Source organism: Trachurus japonicus, chromosome 15 (assembly GCF_045865225.1).
Source record: "Trachurus japonicus isolate A0001 chromosome 15, Traja_1.0".
Classification (NCBI taxonomy): Eukaryota; Metazoa; Chordata; class Actinopteri; order Carangiformes; family Carangidae; genus Trachurus; species Trachurus japonicus.
The window spans coordinates 17856851-17872117 of NC_140921.1; the positions used below are offsets into that span (position 1 = coordinate 17856851).

The 15267-nt window shown below is 44.1% G+C and overlaps 1 protein-coding gene across 6 annotated transcripts in view; it reads right to left on the reverse strand.

The window, feature by feature from the left end:
* Positions 1-15267, reverse strand: part of slit1a (slit homolog 1a (Drosophila)) — an 86621-nt gene that overhangs the window by 34618 nt on the left and 36736 nt on the right. For all 6 annotated transcript variants that reach the window (XM_085800100.1, XM_085800101.1, XM_085800099.1 and 3 more), the window contains exons 5-8: positions 3137-3208; positions 2273-2344; positions 999-1070; positions 93-256 (exon numbers count right to left, since the gene is read on the reverse strand). In XM_085800100.1, the coding sequence (XP_085656226.1) occupies positions 93-256; positions 999-1070; positions 2273-2344; positions 3137-3208 (380 nt within the window). The remainder of the gene's footprint in view (positions 1-92; positions 257-998; positions 1071-2272; positions 2345-3136; positions 3209-15267) is intronic.

Below are 15267 nucleotides of genomic sequence, written 5' to 3' on the forward strand. Positions count from 1 at the left end.
AGTGGACATTTCATAAATAAACAACACATAATATCAAAAGCAATGTTCCTGTGGTGTCGCTCTTCCAAAGTTTGACCTCTGCAAAGTCTTACCTGAGCAGCTGAATTCATGTTTCTGCACCTCTGCCACATTGAGTCCTCTGAGCTCAGGGGGACCCGTACACTGGGTGAATAGACCAATGGTAGGCCTCTGTCTGAGCCACTGGGCCAACCAGGCCAGGTGACAGTCGCAGTTCAGATTGTTGGAGTGCAGGCGGCTGTGAAAACAGAGAAAACGATTGAAAACATGGATGCATTAAAAGGTCTCTGCAGCCTTCTTTGCAATCTAAAACACCACCTGCTGTAAGTCTGTTCTTTCCTAGAGCTCATTACACCACGTCCCTGTGGCGAAACACACTAAATAACATGCTACACGAATGATCGTAAATGGCACATTCAAAAAAGGAGAAACACTAAAGAAGACTTTTCAAAACCCAGTACTCCAAACACGGCATTCCTGGAATTTTGTGCCGGTCCAGAATAACTCGGTGCTGTGGTGCGGTGGACGTCTGGAGCACGTACGCTGACTTGCAAAACCTATTATGCACAGACATAGGCTATATAGCGTAGCCCCCACTGGGAGTGGGGAAGCCCAAAAGTGACCACAAGAACTGTGGATTCAGCAAGTATAATTGTTTTAATTTACATATGATTTCAGAGTAAGTAATCACATACAATGCACAATACACAAAAGGTCACTGTGGATATTTGAGTCTATCTGAGCCAGTTGCTGTTCTATGTCCTTTAGTTGGATAATGGCCCTTGGCATTGCTACAGACCCCTTCTGTGGTCTTGTTATGGCTTCTTCCCAACAATGATTGGAATGACAGAAACTATCTACTATCACTGACTGCAGCATGTCCTCTGCTGTGTCTGTATGCATAGAAAGTATATAGGTTTATTTTAAAGGAAAACCTCAGGAGGGGCAGAATAGGTTGCGGTGGAATATGTGTGACTTACAAGGTTCGTAGTTTGGGCATGTGGTTGAAGCTGGAGACCGGGATGCTGCTGATGTTGTTGTTGTTCAGCGTTCTGCAACAAAACATTGTTATATTAAGTCGGTTGTCAGCGCAGGGGCAGAAAAGACATTTTTAAATCTGTACTTCAAAAAGAGTTTTGTTGTGCCCTTCCTCTCCCACTACCCCCCGTCTCTTTTCTCTCCATCTCTCTTTGTGGCATCCCACTGGGAATAACACCTCATTCCACACAGATGGGAAGCCCTCGCACCTCCCACGCACACGTACAGTCATGCATGCAAATAGACACACGAGCATGATCACAAGCGCCCCAACTTGTAGTTCACACACACACACACACACAAACGCACGCACGCATACACATCCACACACACTTTCATCGAACCCTGGGCATCAGCTGCAGCGAGTGAATCAGGTCATTTCAATTTAGCCCTAATAACCCTTTACCATATTTCAACCTGCTCCCTCTTTTAACACAACCTGTCCTCCTCCCCCATAAAACCTACACACACAGACCCCACCGAAACAACACCCCCATCCCCTCTTACACCATTATGACAACCCTATCACTACATCTGCAATCCATCCATGCCGTGAAAGCCGTCTTTAATGACTTTTTTTTGTCTCCCCACCCCCTAAAAAAACCACCACAAACCCACATGCACGTCGGCAGTCTTTCACCATAAAAATAACAAGGCTGTCAAAGTGCCTTTGTCCCCCGGCCTGCACTGTGAGTCTACATTGTTTCAGGTGGAGCGCTCTCACCGAGGCCTGTGATTATGATTTTTGACAAGGGATGATTAATTGAATGTTTGAAAAGGAAAATGCACAACATGGTCACAAACGTGCTCGGGGAGTGCAATGCTAAACTGAATGGGATTTTCTGATGGAGATGGTTGGAGCTCCCTTGTCAGATGGGCCGCCCAGGGCTGGATGGGGCTGTAGAAGGAGGTGGAGGAGCGGGTGGGTGTGGTGTGGTGTTAATGTGATGGAGGGGAACGCTTCTGTCAACTGTGTGGAACAATGAGTTAATGGAGCTTGGTCTCCATGATGCAGGCCCCCTCATGAGGCCCACTGGGGGTATTTTGGCATAATGACCAAGGCCATACTAACTAATTAAAGGCCTGCGCTATGTGTATATATTAGTTGTGGTTATTAGCAGGGCAAAACAATGTCTTAATTTAACTAAGAGCTTTAATGGAGTGATACCGGGGGAGGGGTGTGGGGTGGATAAATAGCATCACTTCAGATACTTACAGCACTTCCAAGCCTCTGAGAGCTCTGAAGGCTCCGTCCTCGATGCAGCTGATGTGGTTTTTATCCAGCTGACTGTAGAGTACACAAGAGAGAGAGAGAGAGAGAGAGAGGCTTTGTTACACAAGACGCATACACTATCTTCCACTCTCCCTGTGGGGCAGTTGTGATCATCGATACTGTAAGTAGTACACTGATGGAATATGGTAAATCGATATCAGGTTTAGCCACCAGAGCCTCATGTACTGTAGCCCCCGAGAGCAGCAAAAAAAAGGGGACGCTGCTGATTGTTTATCTGCATGGACTCACCTCATAAATCTGCGTGTCTCTCTATGTGTGAATGCGTGCACTGTATGCTCTGGTGAAGATGTAAATCACAGTTGCTACGAGGCATCTTTGGGGAGAGGTGTGTGTGTGTGTGTGTGTGTGTGTGTGTGAGGTGGGTAGTGATAAATAATCCACTGAACATGCATACACAAACCTTACAGAGAGCCATTACCTCAGCCAGATAAAGGCAAAAGGTTAACACGCTGGAATATCTGACAGTAGCTTTCATAGTGATTTGTTTTTCACTGGTTACTGAGTCATTATCACTGATTAACACTTCTACAGCTAGAAAACATGCAGTTTATCAGTTAGTAAGTTACTAATCAGTTAGAAAGTTTCCAGCTTGTTTACTGTGAACATGTTTGGATTTTCTTCAATGTGTAATCTAACCTGATGAAACAATATATTTAAAGACATTATCCTGCTCTCTGGGAATATGAGCTGAGATTCTATTGACCAATTATTGATCACTGAGAAAAAATAACCATGAGGTGCTGAACTTGGTAAACCCATCCCAGCTGAAAAATGAGAGGCACTCACAGGTTTTTAATGTCGGTGGCTCCTCTGAATGCTTTCCTGGGGATGGACTGGATGAAGTTCTCACTCAGATCTCTGTGGAGACAATAAGCAGACATTAGTTACACATCACTTCTCCTTGAAGATGGCTTGACTAAGTTTGTTGGGTTCAGCAGGGTGTGTGTGTGTGTGTGTGTGTGTGTGTGTGTGTGTGTGTGTGTGTGTGTTCCTTAAAAACATACAATAAAAGCCTTTTTGTAAGCAGAATAAACACGTTTCAATGTTTGATTCCCACTGTTTAATGCATGCTTTTCAACCAGTAGAATTCACACTCTATTCAGTGTCACTCCCTTTTTTTCCCCTTTTTTTTGAACCACACTCATCGGTGCAGAACAGAAAGCTAAGGGCAGTGTTTTTCTTTCTCTCCAGTTTGTGCCAAAACCCTGAGGTGTGGTACTGCATGGAGAGCTCTTCTCACAACGGAGTGGTTATTTTATAGTTGCTGTGTTATTCAGTGTTCACTCATGCTATAATTTGTTCTCTGGGCCTGAACCATACTCTGGTGTGAGGTGCCCAGCTCACTGCCTGCACACAGGCTTAACAAACGGGCAGCAGCAGGGCACTGACCAATCGGGGGTCTTCGCTTGGTCCTGTGAGGTGGATTCATTAGGACGCAGTTGCACAAAGAACATTATCTTTTAGAATTAGGCTGTGTGTGTGTGTGTGTGTGTGTGTGTGTGTGTGTGTGTGGCCAGCACTAAACGGTGGGTACAAATTAGGCATTTGAAAAGTGCATGTGTGTGGAAAGCAAGAGAGTGACAGAACAGAGGGGAGGGTCAGAGAGGAGAGGAGGGAAGGAGAATGAGTGAAACACAAGTAGCCATAGTTTTAATTAGCAGAGTCTTTTGTCTGCCGTTTAAATGGTGAGCTAACCTCATTCTGAAAGGCTCTGCCCCTCTACTACAACGCACACACGCACAACACACACGCACACACAACACACACACAACACAGGGAAATTGTAGGGCGCTGCTGGAGAGGCCCCCGTCTTGAAACAGACACACATGAAGGGCTCCCTCAGCTCGGACAGACATAAACAGAGTACTTATGGTCACCCATAGAGGGGCTGAAGCGCACCACCAGAACCTATAAAACAACACAACTATTTTCATAAGATTTGGATGACTATTACTTATTTAATCATGTACACCGCAGCACGCAATCCCATGATGCACACAACAAGTCTCCACACTTACAAAACCCCGTGGGGTCATGCTAATATGACTTCCCAAGACTCCCGCAACACATCAGTCTCACATAGTGTCCCCACTGGGTCGTCCTCTCCAGAACTTCTCTCCTGGAATGAATATTGTACATTGTTTCAGCAGGATACAAAAGAGGGGAGCGAAACATACCACTGTGGTTGTGTTGTGCAATCTATCTAATGAATGGTGTGGTTGTGCCTTTATGGTGCAGTAGAAATTAAAAGCGCTCTGCAGGCCACTGCAAATACACCATAATTAAAATGGAATTTATGTGTTGATTTTTTTTTGTTTTGTTTGACTATTAAACCCAAGGCAACTGTTGAACTTTTACCAAAATAAAATGTTGGATTTTGCTTGTACAAGCACAGTCCAATATCCAATGGATAAATAAATACATGTGCAGCTCAGTGGAACCTGTTGAACATTGCCCCGTCTTTACGCCGACCCCATTAGAGGATGACTGACCATGAGAGTGACCACAGGAAGAAAGTTGTTACACCACAGACAAACTACAAACAAGTCGCCCAATCACTTGAACCGTGTCACATTCCAGCAGTAGAGACGCCAGCTTCATCTGGATGTTACTCTCAGCTCACAAAAATGTGTCATACATGTACAGATGTGCGAGCGACGACACACGCGCGCATAGCTGGCTGGCGTTCACAAGAGCACATAAATATTCCATCTGATGGATCGCTCTAATTTTATCATCTGAGGTTTTGGAGGTTTTATTTCCACAGCAGATCTGGGTAACATCTGCTTTCACCGAGATACACGGGCAACACGGTTAGCAGGCAATTTAGGCAATTACACAACAATAATCTGTCTGTTCTGTCAGCCTGCCACAATTCACAGAATCATATCCCAGACATCAAGACATCAAAACCGGCTTCATAACTACCCACAAGCGAGCACAGGAGCGAGAAGTGTTGTGCTCCCTCCAGCTCCTTTGTTGTTCTCTTGGCAAAACTGCCTGAGTGCAGAGTTGAAAGCTGAGTCAGTCTGGCACCCGGGCTATATTGGTGCCTCTTATCAAGGCGGCTGCTCTATGCGAGAGGAATGCTTTTGGTCTACCTGGCCCTGCACTCTACCTGATGACTAATTAATCCTCTCACCTTCCTTGCAACAAGAAACACTAACACACACGGCAATGCCTTATACTGCTATATTGCACACACGCTTCTCCCCCCGGACATCTGGGAGGAGGAGTGCGGTATGTCTTTCCTGCATGCGTCTGATTGTGTGCGTGTTTGCTCCTGGGTTACAATAAGAAACGATAACAGACTGCTGTGCTAGGACAGCGCCTTTTGGAGAGCCAGAGGCAACAGTGGGTGCACGTAGAGGAGGAAAGACAAGAAAGAGACAGAAAGATGGAGACAGGCATGAAAGGCTGGAATGCAAGACGAGGCAAGAATGCTCTGCTCTGACAATATGAATACAATGCTATGTGTGTAAGTAGTAAAATCAAAGCTCAGGGGTGGAATCCTCACACTAAAACCCCCATAATCCTGTTAGCACGCTATAACACGATTGGCTGGAGTGATCTATATGCTCCCACTTATGGTGCTGTTTGATTGGATTAGATGCCGAGGTCGTGGGAGGTCGCTGTATAACTGTAGGTCTGTTCTGGGACAATGCGTGCCCAAAGGAGAAAAAAGCACCACAACAGCCCTAAATGATGCTATCTATCGTGCCAGAAAGTCTGGCTTTCTCTCAGTTACTTCTGTTGCTTTTCTCTCCCTCTGCCTGGTCCTTTCTCTCCTCTGTCACAACTAACAGAATAATCACAGTGGTCTTGGTTTGGAGACTGCTGTCTTCTGCGTCCTTTGAGAATTTATCGACGGGTTCAACTCCTACGGGAGCCAGAGCGATATTAAATTTAGCAACGTTACATTTCTGCATTTACACATTCTCAAAATGGCAAACAGGACATTTCTGTGGGAGACCATGCTGTATTTTACATAGTCTGTGGTTGCCCCTCACTGGTATTTTCTAAGCTCAGCCCCGACTGTGTTGGCTCTGAGATATTTGACATTTCTGATTAGTTTGGAAGCAGATTTTCAGGGAAGCACTGATCCCTTCAAAAACAAGACATGATTATGTGAGAACAGAAACCACAAGGAGGGATATTGGCCACCATGGTCTCCATCACTAAGTAATGACAGTAAATCTAATGTTACAGCCACTCAGCAAATACCACCACGAAGCATCACTTGAGAAGAGGCCCAAACAGAGTTAAAGACAACCAAAGTGGCATGGTGAAAAATTACAGAAAGATTTTTTTCTCCTCCATCAAATCATTCTGTCACTGCACTCCTTCCAAAATGCGAGTCAATTTCCAGCATCAGGCTCATCAGATGGTGAAGTACAGCGAGAGCAGAGAGCAGACAAAGTTAAGTGTGAGGCGCATGCAGGAGCACGGGTTGTAACCCTTTGACTTCACTCCACTTGCACAGATTTGTTCAGGATAAAAGGATTAATAGAAACTGTCAGAGCCGTGCTGCACTCTCCACTGCCCAGACTCTGTCCATACACTCATTATTACAATACTGTGAGGACTATCCCGAGGCGTGGCTGTGGGCCCCCGGCCCCGGTCCAGGCCCCCAGGCATCTCACAGAAAGCTGTAATGATGTCAGACCTGCAACTTTTTGTTTCCTTATTTCCTGCACACAGCATGCCCACCAGTCTTTTTTCATTACAGGTGTGTGAAGCAACGTCTGAGTGAGCGAGAGTGAGTGCGGTAAAGCTATAGTGTTCAAACAGCCTAGACCTGGTATAGATTTACCTTAATGCACTACATGCCTCCAAGTGGGCAGTTAGTTCATTAATGCAGCCTGGCTCTCTTTAGGTGACGTTGCTCACAGTTCATTCCCATTGTAGCCCTAATGATGAAGTAACACACATGTTTTCAGGTGTGTCCTCACCGTATGAACTACGGCCCCCTAACACTCTGCGGTCAGGATTTTTAAGGTTTCTCTTATAAAAAAAAGACCTCAAACAATGGTATCGTTTAGTCAGTGTAAACTACTCTGACAATAAACTTAGCTACTGATAGGCTTGTTTACAAGAATCCCTGCAGAGGCTATATCTGGAATAATTAGCAATGTTATCAGACATAGCTCAAGGCGCCTGGTCTGGAGATTAGCCGCACACTGAAGGTAATGTCTGGTTCCTGTCTGATTCACATCATTAACCTCTGATCTCTATCTCAGTACGCTGCACTAATACTGTACTACTGACTTCAACTCTCTTCTCTCTTTCTTATGAAACAAATACCTACTTTGGCTGTGTAACCAATGGGATGCTAATTCCACCAATCAAAAAAAGCTGTGTAATGAGATTAGCATAGCTTTTTTTTATGCCTTTGATAATCACACCTTGAATTCTTTCATCCCAATTTCTGACAGCTGGAGGAGTCTCTTGTGGATGCTGCAAAGGCTCAGCCAGCTCAAACCCTCAGGCTCCACATTGTGGGAGTCTGTGGCTAAGTAATATACAACTTCTAATGCACAGATGAAAACATTGCACATGAACACATGCACACACATGCCTCCATGCGACTGCAAACAATCACCCTTTTCATATCCTAAAGATTTCAAAACCGCAGCCCTACACACATGGTTGACATGAGTGGTCGACACAGGGGATCTTAAATCAGGCGAGATGATCTGACGTTCTGATGTCTTGGTTTTAAAGGTTTCACCGAGGGGAAATATACACTGCCGTTTAAGGATTTATGTGACTTCAATGGTCTACTTCACGCATAATGTTCACCTTTACTACTCTGTATCTCCCTCTCTTCATCTTTAATCTCACTTTTCTGGTAAACTGCTGTTCGTAAAAATTTCAGAGACCTTTTCCCTCAGCGTTTCTGAGCAAAAACTAACTTTTTTTTTCAATGACAACACTGAATGGATAAATGTTGAAACTTTTGCACTGAAGTCTGGACTGGGAGTTTCTCAAAGAATATCTAGATCATTGTGATGTGATCTAGCATGCGACTGCTGGTGAGGGAGATATTTAGATGGTTTTATAGCGGTGTTTCATTTTAGAGGCAAAGAAAATGATCTGAAAGTGCCAGATAAAAATCTTTCAACACGCGAATGACACTTCATCCACAGTGGTGCAGACATGACCTGAGTTTTCCTAATGCTGCTCTCAGATCCTCTCACCCTTATTTCATCGCTCTGTCTGTTCGGTCCATCTCTCATTGCACTGTACTTTCACATATAGCTTAGAATACACTTTACTCATGGACGAAACCAGTACAACTGTGTCCATTTGTAACTCATTAGATTTCAGACTAATAAAAAACTGCTGATTCTGAAAAGAGCTGCCTAATGCATGTGTTTTAGAGTGTGTGTGCATAAAATAGTTTGTGTTTGTGTGTGTGTGTGTAAAAGAGTGTTTGTTTTCTTGATTTCTTGACTGGACTGCATGATAAGAAAATGTTTATTCTTGCCAAATGCTCTTAATTTTGTTCGAGCATTTAAAGAGGGAGAAAAAGACAGAGAAAGAGAGAGGGAATGTGTCTGATTACTTACTCATTAAGCGAGTTAATGAGGTGTGTGAGGGCTGTTAAAAGAATGGCAGTGTGCTGCCACTAACTGCTAACTACTTTCTTCCTCCCTGCACGGTAAAAACCCACAAGTGGACACACACACACACACACACACACACACATAAACAACCACACATACACACAGAAAGTGTGTTCAGTGGCTGAATGTGGAAATGTACCAACAAATGACTCAGGATACAACTGCAAATAAAGGCGCAATACATTCACATAAACAAACCAAACCGAACATGCATGGATTGTTTTTGTCAACGTCAACATGTTGTCGTAATGATTCCTAAACTGTTTATATTAGTGCTCATTCATTGCCTCTTCTGTGCTTTAAAAAGTTAGAGGTTCATTTTTAACATAGATCTGAATTCCTATGCAATTTTCCAATCAACAAATGTGACTTGACAAAAGCAGACTGAGGCCTGTCAGTGGTGTGACAGTGAACAGCTATATGAGCAGAAGGAGGGGAAGTATGGAAGTTAGAGATCGTGACATGAGGCCTTGTGTAAAAATGTTGCCATTCCTTCCATCACAGGAGAGGCAGACAGTTGATACAATCCCTGATTAAGACAATTTCTGCAAGTGCATGAAGCCCAGCTTGAAAAGTGGAAAAAAAAACCTGACTTTGTTAACATGGTGCATTTATTTGAGGACATATCTTTGGCTGAGGTGCAGAGAACTAGAGAAGACCAAAAACCCGCAGTGTCAGACGGATGAAAAAAGAGGGAAGGTGTTAAGAGCGGAGGATAACAAAAAGAGGTGAGAAGGAGTATGCATCGAGGCTGCAGGGCCTTTGGGTGCTTGCCAAAACACAGGCATGTATGAGTGTGTGTGTGTGTGTGTGTGGCCCGGAGAGAGTGGTTGAGTGTTTCTGTGTGCGGTCAAGAGTATCTGCGCCTTCGTTCTCACCCTCATGCCCCCCTTCCCCCCTTTTCCCATTCTTCTCTCTCTGTACACCTTCACATTATGCGTTCATTCTCACTAGAATAAATGATAAACAAGCCTCCGAGCCGTGCCTTCCCTCATTTTCTCCTTCCTTTCTACCCCCGGTGTGTAATACCCCCTCACAGCAGTCAGTGCAATCTGGACAAGAGAGCCAGACACCACCACCACCACCACCTCTATCATCATCATCATCATGATTACCATTATCATCTGGAGGTCACAACGCAGTCTTAAAAATAAAATCCTTCATTCATGTTCACGCAAATTATCATGCGCAGACACACGGTAGATGCAAGCACGCATGGTGTGTAAAGGGTTTCTCAAGTCCCTTTGTGGTGGAGATGAGAGGAGGAGGAGAGAGCTGGATGGAGCTCAGTGGGAGGAGGACTTGATAAGTGGGGAAGGAGAAACTGCTGCTTTTATAAAGCGAGAAATAAACAGGCTGCTTTAGGAAAACTCTCACACAAAAACCCAGGAGAGACTCTCGTTCCCTCTATGTCTCGCTTCTGGGGCTAAATATAGACTCTACAAAGAATCCTAATGAAAAACAAACACTGTGTTAATAACAAATGCGGCACAATTCAGTTGCATCTGTTTTCCTTTGTAGATTTTTCTCTTCTTTTGAAAGCTAGTGTCAACAGCGGTCTACCAAAACTAGTACAAACAGGGGAAAAAAATATTTGAGCAGAGCTGCATGTCACATCACTATAGTCTCTCTTTCCTCTGCAGTGTCGCTTTCTCTATTTATTTATATGGACTCCAGGAAATAAGTCATCAAGCAACATTATCTCATTTCCAACACACCCCACAGACGATTATAGCAGAGCACTCATTTATATGTTTAACCCTCAAACGTCTTATGCGTCCATACATGCTGACAGAGGGAAAAGGAGGCCATCTGGAGAGGGTTTGTGATTTATTCTGATGTTGAAAGATACAGCCAGCGTAACACCCTCCGTCTCCCTTGTTCCCTCGCTCTCATAATACACACACATCCACGAACTGTCTCTTTTCGATGGGACCTAAAGGGGATTTCATGGATGGACTCCACTCTAATCATCTACAGCTCACCGACCAATGGGAAACACACAGCGCTCCCAGACTGGAACACTCAACAACCACCAAGAGCAAACACACTGTCAGGGGAACTTATCAAGTCCACATGAGGGCTGACAGACACACACACACACACACACACACACACACACACACACACACACAAAGAGAATCAAGACAGAGCTAGTTTAACTGCTGCCCACATCTCTTCTTTCACTGTAAATGATTCATGATGTCTGTGTGTATTTGTAGGCTTAAAAATCCCATATGAGCGCATACATTTGGCCGTGTGCTCCGCTGCCACCCGTGAAGTAAATGAAAGAGTTAACATGGCGAAGAAAGAGGGGAGAAAATCTATCTCCTCTCCCCGGCTTCTCGATTCACCCTAATTTCCCCCCTACCATTATGTCTACTTGTGTTTCTGAGTATGTCCAAGCCTTTCATTGGCAGTCAAGCTGAGTGATGGAGCAGCGGCTGAGCGGCATCGATCATGACAAACGCTTACAGGCTCTATCAACTGACGGCGGGGTGTATACGATAGCGCTGCTTTTGCACAGGGACGCAGCCAAGACCCGTATCCATCCATCATGCTGTCTACCTGCTGGACAATAGAAGAAAAGTGTGAGAAGAGCACTGTGAGGGGAAAAGGTGGGAGGGTGAGAGAACACACACCTCTCGACATGTCCATTATCACTGCCATTAGCTATCCCTACATTAGCCAGGGGGCTCACACCAAGCCAGAAATAATGATCTCCATCTCTGAGAATAGCCTGGAAATCATTTTGTAGATTGGACTAATGTCGGCACAGGGGTAAAAAAAGGAAGGAGGCAGCCATTTAGAAAGACAACAAAGCCAAACTGGGTGGCTGCTCTTACTCTCGCACACACATACACACTGTGTGGTCTCCCTAAACTAGTTATAGATGCCTCTTTGTGAACGACTGGCTACCTAGAAAGTGGAAAACTGATCCCGTAGATCGAATGACAGCTTTTCCTGGAAGGGCTGGTCTGAGGTCAGTGTTATTGAGCCGCTGTGATGACAGATCCACCACACCTAACCACAGGCAGCGGATATCAGATCAGAGGACTGTCACTAAGACACACACAGTCAGGAGCTATTTCAATCAACACATTAACCCGACACACTTCAAGACACTTAATAGACTCTGTGCACTTCGTAGTGGTGCAGAGTTGCATCAAGACGCAGAGTGAGAAGCAGCTCGAGGAAGAAAGAGAGTTGAAAAAACAAAAGAAGGAAAAACATGAAACACATGGAGTGGGAGATTTGATGAATGAACCCCTGCATAGATCATCCTCTGGTTTCCTTTGCCTTCCCCTCTCTGAGGAGTTGGTACACAGGCTTTCTCTAGATTTACTATAATCGTGAGTGAAACCTCCCCGTCATTACTTTAAACTCTCACAGTCGCCGTTACACATGGAAAGTATCAGGGCAGAGGAGAGGAGAGGAGAGGAGAGGAGAGGAGAGGAGAGGAGAGGAGAGGAGAGGAGAGGAGAGGAGAGGAGAGGAGAGGAGAGGAGAGGAGAGGAGAGGACTGAGCCAGAGGGAAGGTGAGCAGAGGAGCTACCTTTATATCATTGCTGCTCTCTGCCCAAATCCCACTGAAAGCTAAACTTAAAAACAGCCCAAAGCTACTTGCCTGAATATACACAGTCAAGGACACCTAGTCCAAATAGAAGACCTCATTAGTGGGAAAACCATATCATTTCCCCTTCAACTCATCTTGTTATTGTTGGATATAATATTTCCTTTCCAAACTCTTAACCAGTTTTTCAGGTTTCAGTGCGTCAGTATTTAATGTGGGTGTGCATTGACTTAAACATCTAGTATTATGTATATGCATCATTTAGCTGTGGGGGAACCAAGGCCACATTGCACTGAGTGGGAGATTTAGATGTCCTATAGCACACATGGAACAACAAAGGCCGCAGGCTCTTTCCTCGGTTACCTATACTGCCTCCTGCTTTCCATGATGTATGAGACAGGTGCATTGTGGGTGACGTCAAGTCAACAGTTTACCCCGAGCATGTATCACCTTATCTTCAACAGGACACGGTCACATGAAAAACAAATGCACCCTCCAAGGCATACATGCACATACATATGGTGCTTTCACTCCCACACACACACACACACACACACACACACACACACACACACACACACACACACACACACCTTATCTTAATACAGCAAGGCAGCAATGTAATCAGCAGTAAGTCAGGTCTGTCCTCCCTGTATCTCTGCACTCCATGCTTCACAAAATACACAGTGTAGGTGACTGGTGGTGAGCTGGAGACAAAAGCAGCTGCTGTGCACATCACTTGGTCACAGACAGTGGCATTAGACACAGTGTACAGCAGATTTGCCTATAGGTTCCCTCCAATATCCACCTGTTGATAGCACCACCACATCCCTACTGCATGTCATATCATGAATGGATTATATTACCTTAAGTGACTTTTCACAATGATTGACGAACAATAGGAAAGTTTACCCTGAGGCAATGTGAGGCTTGTTTTCATTTTTCATTCACTTCAGCGGCACAATGAAGCGGCAAAAAACAACTACATTCTTTGGCAATCATTGTGCTGAAGATTTCTCAATCAACTGATCAATGGTTGGGTCTGCAAAATGTCAAAAAAAATGTGTTTCCTGACATTTCTAAAAAAAACAAACAAAAACCAAACAGCTAATTTAAATTATTAACTATTCAAATTGCTTGTTTTGTTTGTGCAACAGTGTGAAACCCAAAAATATTCATAAAATCAGCAAAGATTCCTATTAAAAAATCCGAAGCAGTGAACTCTGGCAATGTTTTTGTATAAAAAAATATCAAATTTAATGGACCATCGAACTTGTCACTGATAATTGTTCTGCGATTGATTAATTGTTTGAACTAATTTGTTTTGAGACAGTGAATAAGGCAGGAAAACTGACTTTTCTTTCTTCACAACCAACAACAGTGTGTAGTTACAGCAGTTACATGTGTAGGTGTCATTGCACTGAATGTCAAGAAAAGCCACTGATGGAAAACACCACGAACGGCCAGAACAGCGGATGCACACAAAACAATAGTTAAAGATTCGCTTTTTTTCTTCATCCTTGTGTGCTCAGGACTATTCAGCAATTTTACATCTCCATCTGCTCTGCCAGACTGCACTGCTCATCCCAGACAGCCTATTACATAAGTAAAGAGGTAAAGGTTACCCACTGGTCAGCTGGCACAGTGTGTGAGTGTGAGTGTATGTGAGTGTGAACGGGCTTGAAGTGGCAACGTTTCCTTCCTGTGACAGGTGTGTGTACGTGTCAGGGGTCAGTAAAGGCATTCGTGAAGCTATGAATAAATAACTGCAGGGTCTCTGAGACTATGGAAATCTCCCATGAATATTACATGAGGCTGTCAGGAAGGAAAACGACTACGCTCTAACTCTGGGGCCAGTGCTTCCTAAGCAACAAAACACACACACAAACTTTATAACTATGGTTTTAACTCCTTTGCTTGAATGTGGCCTCCAAGTAATGAGCCCAGAATCAAATAATTGCTCCCTTTTCCTTTGGTCTTTAAAATGTTTTTTTCTTCTACACGCTGTCTTTCTTTTTTAGGATGGCTTTTTATGTTTATCACTTTTAAATGTTTATCTTAAACGCCATCTTTGTGATTAGAATAAATTTGACTGGTTCGTGTTTTTTAGGGGTAATGTTCTTTTATGCTGATTTTGTTGTGGCCTCATACAACTTTGGAAGCTATTATTTCAGAGAGAAAACTGTGACTTTAAAGTAAAAAAAAAAAAAAAGCAATGAAAGTGAATCAAAGCCTCTGGGCTTTCATTTTCTGCCTTTCTTTCTATCAGTGCTCTTCATTATCTTCACTGCGTTAAGGAAGTCATTCCACGAGAGCTAACGGCCCAATACTCTCTAGATTCAATTTCACTCAAGGAGCAAGTCAAAACCAGCCCTAGTTAATGTGTGTGTGTGTGTGTGTGTGTGTGTGTGTGTGTGTGTGTGTGTGTGTGTGTGTGTGTGTGTGTGTACAATCCTAATGCTGGGATGGGATCTCAGACCAAAGTAGGGGTACAAGGCCAGAAACTGCAGAGGTGCTGGTTGCTAGGAGACAAAAGGTACTCAGCTGGAATTATGACTAAGCCTTAAGGGTTTTGTGTGTGTGTGTGTGTTCTGCTTGTTTGCAAGCATGCACATTTTCATGTGTGTGTTCTGTTTGTAAGAGCAAGACTGAGCCTGGCAGAGGAAGGAGAGGACAATGGATTGGGTCCCAGCTGTGCTGCAGTGGGTGGGAGT